Source organism: Pelobates fuscus, chromosome 11 (assembly GCF_036172605.1).
Source record: "Pelobates fuscus isolate aPelFus1 chromosome 11, aPelFus1.pri, whole genome shotgun sequence".
In the NCBI taxonomy this organism is placed as follows: Eukaryota; Metazoa; Chordata; class Amphibia; order Anura; family Pelobatidae; genus Pelobates; species Pelobates fuscus.
Window position 1 is genome coordinate 23,681,885 of NC_086327.1, and position 18,002 is coordinate 23,699,886.

Below are 18,002 nucleotides of genomic sequence, written 5' to 3' on the forward strand. Positions count from 1 at the left end.
CATAGTGTCACCAATCATTCCATGCTGCATGTTAATTTGACGGGGTGAAAAGAATTATCATTGTTGGTCTAGAAATTGATGGGAATAGATTGGATAGAATGATTTAAATATTTGCATTGTAATTATATCTATGAAAATTAATATTTCTCGCACCCAGCTGATCAGATGACTTTTTTAACAGAGACCAAAAAATATCGACATTTTGTTTTCTCCTTACACTCTGCTTAGTCACTGTCTGGTTAGTTCACACACTTCACTGCTTGAAGTTATAATTATCCTCACTTGCTATCCATCTCTCTGGAAGCAACCATTACTCCATCACCCAATCAGGTTGTCCAAATCCCTCATTACACCTCAGGGAGGTGATCAATCTCCCCCACAATCCTCCTAACTCTTCAAGACGTGAAAAAAAAATCCAGTACAAGAAGACGAAGTAACTACTACATCACAATACTTTACTAACGTTAGTTTTCTACTGCCTATGATTAAGAGCTACAAAACACAAGGCGCAAGTGAGTCTTCATAAAACGCAATCCTATCTGCTACTGCTAAATGTTATTTTTGATTTCAGGAACTCTCAAAAAAATTGTCTTTTAAAGTAATGCTAACATGATGTTAATGATAGCATCCATGCCATTGCTCCTGATGGACAGCCAACAGCTTCCGCAAGACTACCCTAAAGTATCCCAAAGTTTTATATTGCAGAATGATCAGTTACAGCGTCTCTGCAATCATGATGTATATCTTTCAAACTGCTTCTTTGTAATTACAAAGTATGTCTTTCAAACATTCAGACTGATCAGACACCACCAGCAAGATAACACTGACCCGAATATCTTTCTTTAGCAACCACTAGTCATAAGGTTGACCAACTTCCCACCAACATTCTAAAGAGAACCGAATTGATTGAAAATCAATGTGCTCCAATGCAGCCTTTCGCACATCAAATGAAGTAATAGGACACTCTGGGAGATGAATGTCTCATAAGAAAAATAAGGCTTTAGGAAACCAGAGGGTCTTTAGAACCTGTATCTTCAGTATATAAATGAATGGGCAGGCATCAGATGAACACTGCAATGTTTGTAGGCTGTCTAATGTCTTTAAGCATGAAGCAACAATGACTATTAAAAAACCCTGTCTTTAATTCTTCAGATATTTATTTTTTCTCCTAAAAGCCACCGCCGCCGGGATCAAATTAACTTAATCCTTCAGGAATATCCTTAAGTGGTCAGGCTAACCAAATTCCTGTCTCCGCATGATTGACAGTTATCCTATTTTATCATTCCCCATCACCCAGCATTATTAACTATCAGGCCCGGCACGTAGAAGATCTAAAGCATCCACAATCCTCACTGCAATCTAAACCAGTTCTAACGCCTCCACTCTCCGCATGCTCACTAATACAATCCAGCTCTCTGCCAAGCAGCCCGAATGTTTCAGCATTAGGAGTTGATTAATATCTAGAATTTTGATCAATCAGAGATCATGATTCTCATGAATGCCCAGAACTGTAACCATTTAAGTCTTCAATAAATATTAATTAAATCAAGATACTCACAGGGATGTTAAAAAGCCAGCCAAGAATGAAACACATTACAAATGAAGAAGGTAATATACTGTAAATAAAGAAAACTTAAGGGGCTGTCACACAGAAAACACCCACAGACGCAAGCTACCATTAAAAGAAAACAGTCTCTCCTGTTACCACGTTCTTTTAATGAGCTCAACCACCAGATATTTATTATCAAACATAATAAAATTATTTCAAAATGATACATAGACAAAGCACCATTTATGACACTGATTGCATAAAATATTGGATTTCAATCCTTCAAAGACATGATATTGCTTTGGTCTCTGATTTATTTTCCCGATAATGGAATTAACATGTCTCTTTGACGCTAGAAGGACCAGAAAAATGGCCTGGGCATCTGAGGTTTTTTTTTTTTTTTGGTCTTTAAAGAGGCACTAGTTGCCATGGTAACTGCGTTACTATGGATTCCAAAAGGGGCAAAGCATCTCTGAGACAACTTTCTAATTTTCTAACACTGTCTAAACACATCTAAGGCACAGTGCTAAACAAACCACAGCTCTATTCATCCATACCCCCTAGAGGTGTTGTCTAGTCCACACTTGCAGGAGCACTATTTGATATTTTTATTAATATTTATAGAAGTGCCAACATATTCTACATTGCTGTACAATGGGTGGACTAACAAACAAGTATTTCTAACCAGAAAAGTTGGACACATAGGAACAGATGGGGAACAGAGGGCCCTGCTCAAACAAACAAGCGTACATTCTAGAGGATATGCATCTGGGTACCATTTTGACAGCAGGTACCCACTAAGGCCCTTAATTCAACCCATCTATTCACAAAAGTCTTCCTTAAACCTCCACAATTCAATCTTGTTTCTGACCCAGGTAAAGTCCTCAATAGTCCCTCTCAGTCCTATTAATCTGACCTCATTGCCTCCACCTCCTCCTTAATAAATCCATCACAGTAACATTTTGTTACCCCTACCCCACATCCAATCTTGACGTAGCTTGACTCTTCCTCGTTACAATATTACATGCACCATACAACCACTCAATTCTCTGAGGCACCCTGGATAAGTACAATTAATATATTGACAGGTATAAAACAGTAATTGTCATAATGCCATTTTAATCATTAAAACATACAAATTTTCGTGCTACGCTGGGTAATATTTATATTGCAGCGATCAGCCCAACGCCCTGGAGTATGCATTTTTATAAGCGTCCCTGATCATGCGGCAATGTGCCAGCCCTATTAACATGTAATTAAAGAATTAACATTCTATAGCAGTGAGCAGCAATATTCGTTTTAATCCTGAAAATCTCTACGGCTCTCAATGATTGACTTTCAACATCTATGATTTTAAGCAATGTATATACACCTTGTCACATAGGATGACATGAAAAAGAACTATAAATATAAATTTATTTCAAGTTATAGATGATAACACTCAGAGGAATCCTGTTGCAGCCTCACATTAAACATTTATTTCAACAGTCAGAATATTGATGACAGGGGACATTGTATATATATATTATACACAAAATTTGTTAATGTATTTTTTTGCCATAGAGATGGCAATAGAGATGCAGTTTATAGCTCTAGAGGAAATGTTTGCTGGCGTATCTGATACCCAGCTCAGACTAGTGGTTTCACATTTGATCAATTATTCAATTTCAATGTCTCGTATATATGTCACTGTCCCTCCTCTTCTCTTGCCCAGTCTGACGAGATAAGGGATTGTTCAGGAAATCTAATATTTTAAGGCAAATAAAACGTAAATTTGAAAAACAGCTGGGGAATGTATCCAGTTTGGCTATTTTGTTCCACAATTACAACATTTCTCCCTATAACCAGTCATTTTAATGCACATTGGAACAAAATCCAAAAGGAAGAATGGAAGCCCAAGTCATCATCATTAGTAAGATTTTAGCAGAACTACATAAGTTGTGAGGCTTTGTCTGTTCAGCACAATTATAAAGCCCCTTATTCACTAAATAGTGGTGTGCTAAGAATGGAGCTGTCAGTTTAGACCTACTCATTAGCCATGGGGGTTGTTTCCAAAATCTATATTTGTCTAAATGATGCAACACAGCCCCCATCACAGCCAGGTTTCCAATGGAGGCGAATGGAAGAGAGAGAGTCACATCCCATATTTTGAAATGGATTGATCGGAAATCACGGGTGCAGTGGGAGACTCAGAGGGGTTGGCGAAGGCTGGCTGAGAGTCATAGGAGTTTAAAGGATTACATGAAGGACATATTAGGGAACATTCCAGCAAAAAACAGTATACCCTGCACTCAGGTTCTGCACATATTCTGGTGAGGTGGTGAACCCACAAATACATTTACCTTCTACATCCTGGAGTGCTGCCTGCGTTTCTCTTCTTTGATATTAGGGAACATGGAAGCTGGTTCATCAAACCTAGGGTTAACAGCCCATCAATCGAGTTAATGACGGCGCTTTAACTAACGCAGCCCTAGACAAAGCTTTGCTATAGATGTACCCAAATCAAATAATGTTCGCATTGACTGACCTAGGATGATGGGAGTTAGGGGGGAAAAGTACTGTCTTTATGCAAAAGCAATCAACTGATGCAATACATAAAGTGTGTAAATTCAAAACTTGAACAGCCCTCAGATTAGTTACTACGTGACACAAAAAGACATTAAACCGAGGCAAGAAAAAACCCCACCCTCCGCGCCATCGCTTGGTCCTGTAGACTGTGCAGCTCAGCTCTGGAGGTTTCACAATGAAATATGAGTACTGCTTCAATACAAGCTACAGGCTGTGTGAGTTCATTTACTGCTATAAACCCTTCTTTTTAACCTTTTCTTTACTGGATCGATCATTCCAGAGGGAAGGCTGCCTGCAGTGTTAAAGTGATATTTACAAACACATCCATTAAGGTGAATGTTTTCTCATAAGGGACGAAACTGCAGGCAGGGTTATTTACAGTGGAGGCGCTAGTGTGTGACCGGAAAACTGGAGAGGTTTTTTTTTCGTTGAGGCTGGTATCTCTGCTGACAGCTGCTCTGTATTCAGCCGATTTAACAATTAAAGAGACAGAGAGAGATTGCAACACCACTGGTTCTGAAAGGGTTAACTTAACCGTACAGCATTTATTTCCTTGGTTAGACGCGTCACGCGAAGATCCTTCCCCCAATTTTTCTAAATTATTACTACGGGGATCATATAAAAACATTAACAAGTAAATGTAAGTAAAATATAAAAAATGATAAATGATAGCGTCTTTAAAATTTAAACATTTATCTGCCACGGTACACGGCACAGGTTAATGTTGATACATATCTGGCCAAATTGTGCCACAATTTTTCCCATGATTCCTCCTTGCACAAGCAGCGAATTATGGATAATATCGAATTTGCATAGGGTGCCAAGTGTGATTGTCAGATCCACTATGTTTTTCTGGAAACACATCATACTGTATCTTCACACTGATGGACAGCATATAAAACTTGTAAGACAGAATCAATTAACTAAAGCAGATCATTAGGAAACAGTTACAAACAAATCTGTATTAGAACCGCATCCCACAGTTTTCACATCATATAATTAGCTCCTGTGAAACTGCATTGAGTGGCTCTTATAAACCTTCCATTCTTGAAGGGACATTCTAAACACCAAAACTACTACATCTTAGTGTAATAGTTTGGTGCAAAGATGCAGCTCCTTTGTTTCAGACAAAACAACACAGTCGTATCTGAGAAATAGCCATGTTCAGATTTGGCTTAGAAAACTCCACTAGCTGCAGTCAGTCTGACAGTCGCTAGAAGAATTTCTTCCTAAAGGCTTTTGATTTCCCAACGTCGTCATCTTTGGCGTCATCAATCACACACTGCATGATGATGCAGAATGCAACCGATACTTTTCTATGATAGGCACTGAATTGGCGGATTGTCACACGTATGCCCTATGTTCCCCAATGATTATCTGTTAGAAACACTGGATTGAACAGAGATCATCAACCCGGAAGAGGGGCTGCAGAGAGGGGTCTGTCCCAGTGCTGAAATATAGGTCAGTTTTATGATTTTCATTTTTTATAGATTTGAATTTTAAAAGGGGTCCCTGCAAAGTTAGCAAGGGACATGAACGTTAAAGATTAACATATTTACTTTAAACACAAGAGTGTGCCACTGCCAATTTCACTTGTGGAACGCTTACAAATCCTCCTAAAAGGACCACTCCTATAAACACCTATGAAGTTATGATGGTGCGAGCAGGTTCCAAGCGACGTCTTACCTTAGGTGATTAAATCTTTTATCGAATGATATAACCCTCATACTTTATCATATGACACCTGATTACTCTGCCCCTTCACTTCCTTTGAGGGTCCGAGGCTTCGATCAGAAATCCTTGGCGTCACTGTTGGGCAGCCTGTCACTAGGTCCCCATTAAGAACAGATACACTCTGTGGCGGAACCAACCTCGCCACTGTGCACTGGAGAAGCCTGGTTGCTCGCCTGCTCCCTTTAGACTATGGCCCGGCAGTTAAAACCTTTTATTTTGCCAGCAGAAAGGCATATTCGTGCCTTTCTGCCGGGGTGTTCGGTAGATTCAATCTACCGAACAAAGTACCGATCAAGGGGCCACCTATGAACTGGAGTGTGCTGTCTATTGACCACCCAGCAGCTGCGGTTAACCGCAGCTTAATTGACGAACGCTGGATGGCCTTTGTCCGTCAAACGAACACGTGGCGGCAGCCATCTTAAACTCCCGAACAGCGGGGTTTTGCTGTCGAGTGTCTGGAACTAGAATTGGACACTCGACTAGGCAAACACCGCTGAGACATCCAGACTTCCGTGGATTTGTGACGAAACTACCGAACGAGCCGCCGTTCGGTAGAAAGACTAATGCTAACATGGGGATTCTAATGAACACAAGGAAACCCATGGATGGCAAGCCGTTCGGGACTTTTTATAGCCCTTTACAGAGACCAACTGGCCAAACCTCATGGAACTATTTTCGGCTACTTTGCCTGTGCGGTCGGTCAACACTTTAAACCTCCATAGCTCCCGAACCCCTGGTCTGATCTGGGTGATTTTTGAGTATGTTGCTCACCCAGATCCTAGGCATTTGAGGTACATCTAAAACGTGGGGGAAATTGTGTACAGTTTACTTATGTTAACAGATAATGTGGTGGGAGGAGATGTGTGGGTTGTACCTTGTACTGCATTGGTTAATGTACTAATTGTGGTGGGTGCCTCCCTTGCATGGAAGAATCCCATAAAAGCAGGGTTTGTGTGATTAAACTCAGATTCTGCTTAACCTTCAAAACAAAGTGTCGTCTCGTTCTTGGGGGAAATGGATTGTATGCTGACTGCCAGGAGTGTAAGCTGTTCATATGCTTTTCCTGTTCGTCTGTTTCCAGTATTCGTGTATTTCCTGTTCGGGAGTTGGCGAATTCATGTGTTTGCAGTTCAGGAGATTGGTGATTACAGTAGCTGTCGGCGCACCAGGAAAGGGGAATATCGCCTAAACGGTTTTTAACCTCTGGTGAGCAAAACGGTCCGTTACACTCACTTTTACTTACTCTCACAAAGGAGAGTAAGACCGCCTCTGGGACCTTCTTGCACCTTGATAACTTCATTCTGATGAAGTTGTCATGGTGCCCCAAATGTCCCTTAAAGGGAAAAGATGAAAACGCACAAAAGCAACTGAAAGGAGTGCGTACAGTGCTACAAGATTTTCTTTGATTCACACAGGGATTACAAATTACAAATGCCATTTAGAAAATTATCCCAGGTCACTAGAGTTTAATCTGATTCTAATATGAATCCATTAATACACAGCAGACTGAGATTTGACAATGGAGATGAGAAGATGAAGACATTTTTTAGCCTTTCCTGTAATTCATTATCTATTGTGAATTAGCACAAAAGGCAATGGAATCTGAAATGCATTCAGGGACTTTGCTCTCTTTCCTCTTCAAATGGAGCCTGTACAGTATGTGGGAGGCCCAGTGGGAGCGGAAAAGGATTAAACATAACACATAATTATTAAGTAAAGGATTTAATGAGTTACAATATATACAGATATACCCTTAATGGCCAGCCTGTCTAAATATTCAGAGATCTTAAAGGGACTCTGCCTAAATACATTTTAAAATGACTATTTAGTAGATTTACCCTCAATGAAAACATGCAGGACTTTAATTATACATTTTAGTATTGGGCTTAAATTTAAACACAACTTCAAAGATCTCATGTCTACGACCTTTGCAAGCCCTCCCCTTCTACCTCAGCCCAGGCTTTCCATGGCTGTCCAATCACAGAGTCATGGTTTAGGGTATTTTTTTTTACCAAGGGTCTAAATACAGTAAATGGCATTAAATTGATGACCATAAGGGTCATTCACTAAAATGAAAATTGTCAGGAATTCAAAGTGAATTTCACATTTCAGACCCAAATAGCCAAACTGGAAGCATAGCTGATTTTTTCCAATTCAGACATTTTGGGCTCTAATTTGAAATTCAAAACACAAATAATCACAAGGTGGAGTATCTTACATGTAGTTTGAAAGGATTGTATATGGTAATTTCTTAAGGAGTATGGTTCTAAAGGTAGACAAAAAAGAAAGACAAACACTAGCGCAATATTGTCTGTATATTAGTATTGGAGTGAATGAATATATGCAGATACACTAACAAGTGAAGAGCCAGTAAATTCTCAACTCAAGATATCAGCTTAGTGTGATTTTTGGCGTTTTGCGTTCCATAGTTGGAAAGCAACTTCTACTTGAGTCTGACGTACTTCCGGTTTTCTTCATTGGTATTGGAATGCAACACTGGACGGGTTGAGGAAGAGGAAACAATTACAGTGTAATGCAAGGTTGCGTTCCAATACCAACAAAGAAAACCGGAAGTACGTCAGACGCAAGTAGAAGTTGGTTTCCAACAATGGAACGCAAAACCGGAACCGGAAGTTGATCGATCGAAGAGCAAGACACCTGAAAGCGGCAGACACAAACCATTTAAAAGGAAGGAAGGACTACAAATCACATCACAGCAACTGAGGAAACCTCCCAGAGAGGCGAAACGCGTTTTGCTAACAATAAGGACTTACTACCAATTCTGTAAGAACTTTTTATTCTATTTTTATTGCATTTATGTTTCGTGCACTTTATGGACAATAAAGCGCTTTAATCAATACTTGAATCTGTGGCTACAATCAATAAGTTGAAGCTACTACAACACACAGAAGAAAGAGTGGGACCCCAAAAATCCCACTAAGCTGATATCTTGAGCCGAGAATTTACTGGCTTTTCACTTGTGAGTGTATCTGCATATATGCATTCACTCCAATACTAATTTACCGACAATATTGTGTTAGTGTTTGTCTTTCTTTTGTATCTACCGTACTCCTTAAGAAATTACCATATACAAACCTTTCAAACTACATGTAAGATACTCCACCTTGTGTATATTTGTGTTTTGAATTTGTTGGTGTGGGTTAAGGGGATCCCACATAGTGTTAGAGTATCAGATACTGTTTGTAAACTCAAATGTGAAATTTACTTTTAATCCTGGTAATTCTCACTTTCTTAAATAACCATGCCTGTGTTCAAATCAGAAAATTAGCTCAGTAACCTACTCTAATACAATGAACATAAATATACATTCTGTAAAACATACAGATTAGTAGTGTTGATATTTTCCCATTAACACAGGGGGCCTTCACTTCAACACTAAACAGCATTTAAGGCAGTTGTCCGAGGCCTGATGTTAATTATGTTCCTTTTCTTATTTCTGGGCCCAGACCCAGTAGTTAATAACCACTCATTTAACTGGAACACTTGTGCTGGGAGGGGATCATTCTCTCAATCACATGACTTGTGCTTAGGTTAGTACATAAGGTATTATTGGATTGGGATGTTACAGATTATCATGTTCAACGTACTCTGTTAATAAGTTCTCCAACCATGCCTGTCCAAGAGCCATTGGGTTCAGGGGCGCCATAAAGTCCATCCTCGACAAGCTTGATTTTGTAGTTAAAGCGAAGGAGAGCTGCGAGCTCCATCAGCATCTCGGCACAGAATCCCTCGTATTGGTCGTTTCCAGACAGGGAGCGAAAATTCGCTTTGCGCATCATGTATGGGTTCTCCTGCAGAGCAATGGAGGAATTAGTGTGAAAAATTAGAAAAGAACAATAAAGAATTAGAGGAAGAACATTGCGGATCCTTAACAAAGTAACCAAGTTCTAAAGGATTGAAGGATACATGAAATATGTGAAATAGGGGTGCAGCAGGATTTGTCACTCACCACATTACTCCTTCAACAGCCAAAAAAGATCTGTAGTTATAAACAGATTTGCATTTTTTACTGGTTATTTGGGAATTCACCTATTTTAGACGCTATGTGTTTGGATCTAAAGCAGACTGCAAGAAGGACAATTCTGAAACCCTGGCCAGGCAACATTGCATGTAGGACATCCTATGAAATCCTAGCCAGATGGTAGGTATAGTGCCTATAGTGTACGTTTAAGTATTTTGGCTCCAGATCAATTTAACTATTTACATTTTCATATCAAAATTGATAGCTAATTAACTGGCTCATGAAAAGGGCTTTATGATTTTAATAATAATTTGATTAGATAAACTTTTCAGTGATATTCATTGCATAGCTGTGATTTGGACAAGATGGACAGAAGTCGTATGGGGCAGAACTTACCAGTATAGTAGTAACTACTAAAGTCTTGTTTTCTAAGGTCTCCGAAATGTTAATGTCCAAACTGGTAGCATTCATGGCCAGGGTGCGGTTAGAATACCAGACTCCGATCTGCAGGGAATAAGATGAAGGATATAGTCTTTCATAAATAGAGTTTATACATTGAGCACTCTATCTTACACACATACTCCCGCAGTAATCTATTCTGCCAGATGTCCTGTTACCCATACGCAGTCAGTGCCACCAACTATGCCAAACCATAAACAGTTTTCACACAATGGTTCCTCTGTCTCTCCCTTTCACAATCCTTACCTCTCGATGACTGTCCCCTGCCTTTTCCAGGATACGCAAAGTGTAGTTCGTTCTCTGCCCTTTGCTGTTGAATTCAACCCGTCCAGTCAGTCCATCATACTCTACCTGGCATTGCAAATTTGACAAATCAGCAGAGAAAGACAGGGGTCAAACAAGGAAGAGTAGCTCTGAAGGAATTTCAGATTTTTTAGAAGATGAAGGATCGGGAGAAGCAATCAGGGAATGAAAAACAGACACTTTAGGAGTACAAACAGCTAAGGAACAAATTAATTTAAGAAGGCATATATTATAAAGCATTAAAAATAAATTAATGGGAGTGATTGTCTGGAGACGTTCAAGAGGTAATTTTATTACTTTATCAAATTTTGTTAAAAAAACTGGAGGAACTGGGACTTAATCATTAAGTGTTTTGACAATGTGCTGTATTTTGGAGTACGTGTTGTTGCTCACCATGCGTAGATAGTTCATGAGGCTGGTTCCATGTTGCCATATTTGTGATGTGCTGCAGGAAAGTTGCTTGACTCCAATCTCCTGGCTTCGGTTTAGCTCCCGTACGGCACTGACCACAACATGTACGGCATCGAACATCAATGCAGCAGAAAGCTGCATAAGAAGAAATTGAAGGGATGACATCAAGGTTAAGATATCATGCTGAAGCCAAATTGGATCAATGCTACATTTATCATGGTCATCATTGACCTTCTGACCTATGGAAGCGTCAAAAGGTCGCATGATTTCCACATTATCACTTTAACACTCACAGCTGGCCCCAGGTAGGAGCTAAGGTCGCAGTTCTCCCTCCAGGACATGTTGAGGCTCCTCAAAAACTCCAAGTAGAATGGGTGACTGCTGTTATACATCGAGAACCCCAAGATGTTTGAGTGGTCACTAACTACTCCTTCCAGTGGTAGCAAGGGGAAGTCCTGGACAGACATAGACAACACTCAGCTTGTTTCAGACAGAGATAGCATGCCTCCTGTTTATGGTCACGTCACATCTCATCCTAATATGCAATTTTTATTTCTAATGGAATTTCTCTACTTTACTGATTATACATGATCTGTCTTCTCTGAGACTTCCCTCATTTTCCTCATTTCTCATTATTACTCCATAATTTTGTTCCCTGTCAGCCCGATCTGCATGTCTGTGGACTCACCATTGTGGTCAGTATGTACTTGTAATGGGCAGATGTCATTCCAAGTTCTGAAGCCTGAGAAATACACAAAGAAATGAAATGGTGAGGAATGGCCAAGACAACTAAAAACAGCAGCCCTACAGCTCGTTGAATCCAAGTCCCATCAACCTGGGGATGATGCTTCAAAAACAGAAGGGTGTCTACATGTTGCCTAATCATACAACAGAAGAACAAGAACATTCATTTTCTTTTTCTTTCTCTCACCCACAATAAGCTACTGACAACAAATAATGTTATCTTCTCCCAAAGATGTTTGATGTGGTTTTCCCCTATTACCTTCTTAAGGATGAGGTGTGACACTGTTGCATTGGCATCGATGATGATTGTAGACACTTTGTCATCACGAATCTCTTTCAAAAGTGGCGTTGGATCATTGGACTCATCCAACATTCGCACAGATAGGGTGTCCTTAGAAATAAGGAACTGTCGGACCAATTCTTCCAACCTTAATAAACCTGGAAGAATGAAGGACAGTAGATTGAAGGATGCAGGACAGATATAAACAATGCAAACAGAAGTGAACAGAAATGTAAAGCATTACAAGTGACAGAGGATAGTAGAAAATAAAAACAAGACAGGCAAGAGAGAGATATGGAAAGTGAGAAATAATATATATATATATATATATATATATATATATATATATATACATATATATATATATATATATATATATATATATATAGCAAATAACACAGTAACTAGGGTCAAATGGTAATGGTTGCAATTCAGTGACTTTCCACGGAATTTCTACATAAATGTTACACTTCTACAAGAGCAATCCGGGTGCAGCGTTCTAGAATCAATGCAATCAGCGATAAACATCCCCTTGGTTTCCATAGTGATTACATCATTTTTAGAAAAATGAAAATGTTTTAAGGATTGCATTAATTTCTAGTGATATACACTTATGCTTACATACAGACAGAAATTTAGTTGATTTTTTTTCTTGTAATTTCTGTACTTCTCCCTAATGTGTCCATATACAGCGTCTCTGCACTTTATGTGAAAAGATGACAATTTGCGAACCAATGCCAACGGGGCTGTTGTTAAACTGCCAATCCATTTGTCCCTACGTAGCTTTTTGCTAAATATTGAGGCACGCACATTAATTGAACCCAGCTAGAAGATGTTTCTATACACGGCTGATAATGTGCACATGACATAACGTTTCAGTGCAAAACACGTCAGATCCCTATATAGCAAACGACGCCGCTATCAAAAAAATATTCTGCTGCTTCATGCTCGCACTGCGATTTCTATTTTAATATCATTCATTCTCATCTGAATGAAATCCCACTGACACTCAGAACACGAGCCTCACAGTCAGAGAGATTTAAACACTCAACAAAGTGCTTTTATTCCTATCAATATATGCGTTCCAGCAGGTATTAGCAACTGGAAGCAATCACAGCACATTAATATACAATAACAAATATTATTCAGTCTAAAATATGAGAAGCAGGGAAGATTTTGTTATTGAATAAACTAAGGATTACTCGGCCCATCTAATCTATGCAATCTGCGGTTTACTGACAGGGTTATTTTACTAAGATAATAATTTAAATTGAATTCAATGTGAATTTCAAATGTAATGCAACAGTAGCTGCAATGGACAGATTCTCTAAGTCACCTATGTTTCCAGTTTGACTTCTTTGGCCTTAAATTTGAAATTCTGTTTGATTTTTCACTTTAATGAATATTCCTGTTAGAGTTTCATGTTTTTTGACCTTAAAGTCAGTTTTACCATTACCTTTATTTTGGGTAGTATAGGTCTGTTATTTGAAGAACTAATACAAATAAAACATGTTTATAAGTTACTAATATGTAACTCCTAACAGTCGGGAAATTTGGAGCAAGAATACCAAAAGTTAGGCCCCTGTCCAACCGCCCTGGGTTGGCACTCTGCTCTGGTGCACAGCTTCTAGGGAAAAATGTTGACAATTTTCCAGAAAGCATAGCACTATACAAGCCCAGGGCATTTTGCTTACATAAGAGCACCTCCCGAGCACTCTGCACAGGTACAGTCCTGTGGTGTTTTTGTCAGGAGGGACGCCACTCGTCAGTAAGACTGCTGCGCATGCACATCAGATTGGAGCATGCTCCTCACTGGTGATGCAATCCATGACTCAGATATACCCCAATGCTGGCCCAGTCCCATCCTAATTACATACTTCCCAATGTCGATGGAATGCTTCAAAGTCTCCAGAACTTGCAATTAAGAGAGAGCTTGGCCCACCGGCACCGCCATGATATTTTTCCCACTTGAGGTACTGTCAAAGAATGAACATTTTCAGCACCAATATTTATCCAGGTGTTGCTGAGATTAATTATAACAAATAACGCGTTACATTTGCCATAAGTCTGAAAAAGGGCACATTGAAAGTATTGCCACTAGTGCCAGTGTAAAAAAATCGGCCAATTTAATCACTTCCAACAGGTTTCATAAACTTGGTTAAAGGATTTGACATATAAATTAACACAATCATTGAGATACAGTATATGTATGCAAGTGTACACTAAGGGCTCATTTCTAATGCTGTCCGATGTGGTCCATGAAGTTAGAGAGAAATTTAATGGACACTTCAAGCATCATCATCACTACAGCACATGTAGTTGCCAAAAGTATGACTTTTTTCCTGTGGTCCGACAGGCAACTCTCACTGCCGCTATGAGAGCCAGAAGCTCTCAGCTCTGAACTAAGTCATGGAGGTAAATGGCCTCCGTGCAAGAGCCTCTGGCTCTCCACAAAGGAAGTGACCGGCGTGTTACAAACCAATTTGTAAAAACAATTACACCTCGTTTAGACTGCCCAGGAGGGGCCTCTTGAACAGGTGTTGGAAAGACACAAACACTTTTCTTTACCATCCTGGATGAAGAGCCTATAGCCTGCCAGCCACAATTCTCAGCCTCCTAATCCATGGTCAGAAATATGGCCATAGGCATTTGGTACATCTGACCTGCACTAACAGGTCTATTTATTAAATAATTTAAAGTGAATTCCAAATGTAAGATCAGATTAGCTGAACTGAAAGCATAGTTGACTTAGATAATGTTTCCATATTGACGTAAATCTGAAATTCAATTTGAATTCTCACTATAGTGAAAAACATTGTAAGAGCTTAGTAGATGGGGTCCAAAGAGGGCAAAAGCAAAGTAAGTCTACTATACTTTATGACACTTTGTTAAGAATTGTATTCCAAATTTTGAAGCATGTAGTAATCCAACACACACTAATTTATTAAAAAAAAAAATTAAAAATTAGACCTTATATACTGTTACATTCATCAGTAAAAGGGTTCTGAGTCCCACAGCTATGCCCAGCTCTCAATATATTGCATGACATTCCGGTATAAAAGAAGTCCACTTAACTGTAGTTGGAGGTAGAAGTTGGTAAAAGTTCCTTTTGTACTCCTGTAGAAAATTAAAATTGATTACGAAAATAGGGAGCCAAGCTTCCTGTAATCCGCTTGGATCACGTTGGATTAATGGTATCCGTCCAATTCGGCGTCTCTCCGATTTGCACGCTCTGTACTGTCGGAAGACTGTGGAATCGATGCTCGGTTAATCCAAAAAGCACAATTTTCGTGGTGTTCAATCTTCCCTGGCTCACTTCCTCAGGGAGTAGTAGATGAACACTAGGTGGAAAGGGCTCTTTTTATATGTATTTGAGAATGCCCCAATCAATAATCTTTTCTATATTTCTGAAGTGTTTTAAATGGTAAAAAGGAAAAATTAAAGTAATAATGGAGGATTACTTAAATTCAAAGTTAATCTTGGTAAAGAACATTTCGGTCTAAATATTATCATTAAATTGTAGGTGATATATAGGGGCACCTGTATTAGTTGATTAACACCATTTTCCTTAAAAAGGGGATATTATTATAAATGTATCAAGGAAATGTAATTAAATTATAATATAGGGTGTGACATAGATTTGCAATACATGTTTTCTTTGGGGGGGGAGATACTGCAAAGCATCATGGGAGGTGTAGTCCAAAACATCTGGAGTGCCGATGGTTGCCTATCCCTGCTCTAGGAATTGTAACGGAACGCCACGATTGGTACACTTTTTCTTTATTGATCGTGTATGTTCATTGAGTCTAGTTTTCAATTTTCTACAGGTTCTACCAATGTATTGCTTGCTGCATGGGGAATTCGAGAAGGTAAATTACATATGTTGTATTGCAACTGATGAATTGTTGAATTTCATATTTCTTATTTTCACCATTATGATTGGATGAAAAACACATTGTCTTTTTGTTTAATGAATGGATATGTTATAAAAAAAATCTCTACCCTTTTATTAGCAGATTCCCTGATAGGTTGCTGGTTCTTATATTATTAATAGTTTGATTCTTTCTTCCTGAATACTACTTTAGGTCTTTTGCCATCTTCTATACCCATGTTTTTTTTTTTATATAAATTCTTTATTTTTATCGTGCAGGTGATTACAAAGCATAAACATACGCCACAACAGCGTGCTTGAGTAGTTAAACATAGGATTAACAGTGGCATGAGAGGTGTGCACATTTTTGTTTTGTTTTGACATGAAAATAACTGGCTTTTTAACAATAGTAGGTAGAATTAAAAACGCTAGGCCAGACAAGCTTATGAATGGTTTAGGCGCGTTTAAGCTTATGTTAAATGTTATGTCATATCTATGGTATTGCATTTCTGAGGAGGTCAAACGTTTACGCTTATGCCATATTTACAACTGTGAATAATAAATGAGAGTGTCAAACTATTAAACTTCGTTTACATGTTATAACAGGCTAAGCTAGGCATGCATAGAACAATGCTGGTTGCGCTTAAGATATGGAGCAGGTCATTTAAATGTATGTCTTCGTAGCGCATTAAAAACAAAAAAAAAACAAATAAATCTTAGTGTGGTATACTGCTGGCCTTCAAGCCTATTTAGAGGGCATTGCACAGGAATAAACAGCTTTAGGTCAAATAAAGTCTTGGGACATCCCAATTGCTCCATAGGGAGGACAGGTGGTAGATAGCCTATGAAAATAGTGAATGGTATAGGGGCATAGTCCGCAAGTAGCCTGTGTTAGGCGTCTGAGTGCGGGCATTCTGCTGTAGCGGACGTTCGTAGCAGTCCAGGCCAGAAATAACTGTGAGGCAGCATGCTGGTCAGTTCAGCCTATGCCCAGCGAAGGTAGGTCTTGTGCGCTGGGACAGGTAGCCTTGTGGCTCTTGGGGATGGTGATTCCGCTTTGTGGGTCGGCTCCTGTCGCGCTCCGTGGGGTGAGCGGCCGCTCGGCCTCCAGTTTTGCAGCATTGGCTGTAAGGCGTCGGGTTGTGCGGTAGTGAGTGTCGCAGTTTTGGTCGGGTGAGGTGCTTGTGTGCGTCGCTTGTTTGGTGGTTCCGCTTTTGTTGGTCAGTGAGTGGAAGCGTGAGCCCGGAGAGCACGGCGCCCGTTCCCGCCTTGAGGATCTCAGGTACCTGCTCCGCCGCGTGGCCCCTTTGGATGCGTGAGGTAAGTGCCTATAGTGTCGGCGTCTTGCTGTGGGTCTGATCCATGAGGCCACCATCCGTTCAGCCTGGAGGTATGTTGCCCCTCTGCTAAGTAGTGCATCCCTGAGGTTTGCACAAAGCCGGTCAAAAAACCCCAGGGGTGTTGTTGGTGGTTGGATACGGGTTCTCTGGGTGGCCATTTTGGTTGTGGCTCGGTGTCCTGGAGCCCCTGTATGCCTTGTAGCTGGCAAATCTCTTTGGTCGGATCTATGTGTCCAGGGGGGACCGGGATGACCCCCACCGGTCCAGAGGGGGGAGGGGGGGTTTGCTGGGTTGAAGTCGCTTAAGGGCTCCCGGGCCGAGGAGAGCGGCCGCCTCCCCCCGGCTCCGGTCCCAGTAGGCCGCATGTGGATGTCAGCGCTCCCGGCTCCGACGGACCCCCGGGTGGTGTCTTTCGGTTCTGGGGGGCAACCCCGACGTGGGTGGCGCACCCCCAAAGGACCTTGGGCTGCATAGCTGTCGTTTTCGTCCTGGGTTCGGCTCGCCAGGCAGGAGCTCTTGCCAGACATGTCTGCCCTGCTTGGTGGTCAGACTCCGCCCCCCTATACCCATGGTTTTATCTTGGGAGATAATAGGCCAGTATTTCAGCACAATCTTCTTTATTTCTGATGCTGCAGAATTATAGGTAATCACAAAGATTGGTTGCGATCTATCTTTATCTATGGTGAATACATCATCTCTCTTTTTCCTTTTCATGGAGATTAAGTCTTCTATATCCATATTATGAACTTCATTTTGAACTC

General features: G+C 40.2%; 1 protein-coding gene across 2 annotated transcripts in view; it reads right to left on the reverse strand.

Annotated features, from left to right (window-relative positions):
- GRIK5 (glutamate ionotropic receptor kainate type subunit 5) overlaps positions 1-18,002 on the reverse strand; it is a 208,193-nt gene that overhangs the window by 31,222 nt on the left and 158,969 nt on the right. For both annotated transcript variants that reach the window (XM_063436799.1, XM_063436798.1), the window contains exons 6-12: positions 12,010-12,188; positions 11,695-11,748; positions 11,300-11,461; positions 10,989-11,141; positions 10,539-10,643; positions 10,230-10,337; positions 9,460-9,663 (exon numbers count right to left, since the gene is read on the reverse strand). In XM_063436799.1, coding sequence (XP_063292869.1) covers positions 9,460-9,663; positions 10,230-10,337; positions 10,539-10,643; positions 10,989-11,141; positions 11,300-11,461; positions 11,695-11,748; positions 12,010-12,188 — 965 coding nt within the window. The remainder of the gene's footprint in view (positions 1-9,459; positions 9,664-10,229; positions 10,338-10,538; positions 10,644-10,988; positions 11,142-11,299; positions 11,462-11,694; positions 11,749-12,009; positions 12,189-18,002) is intronic.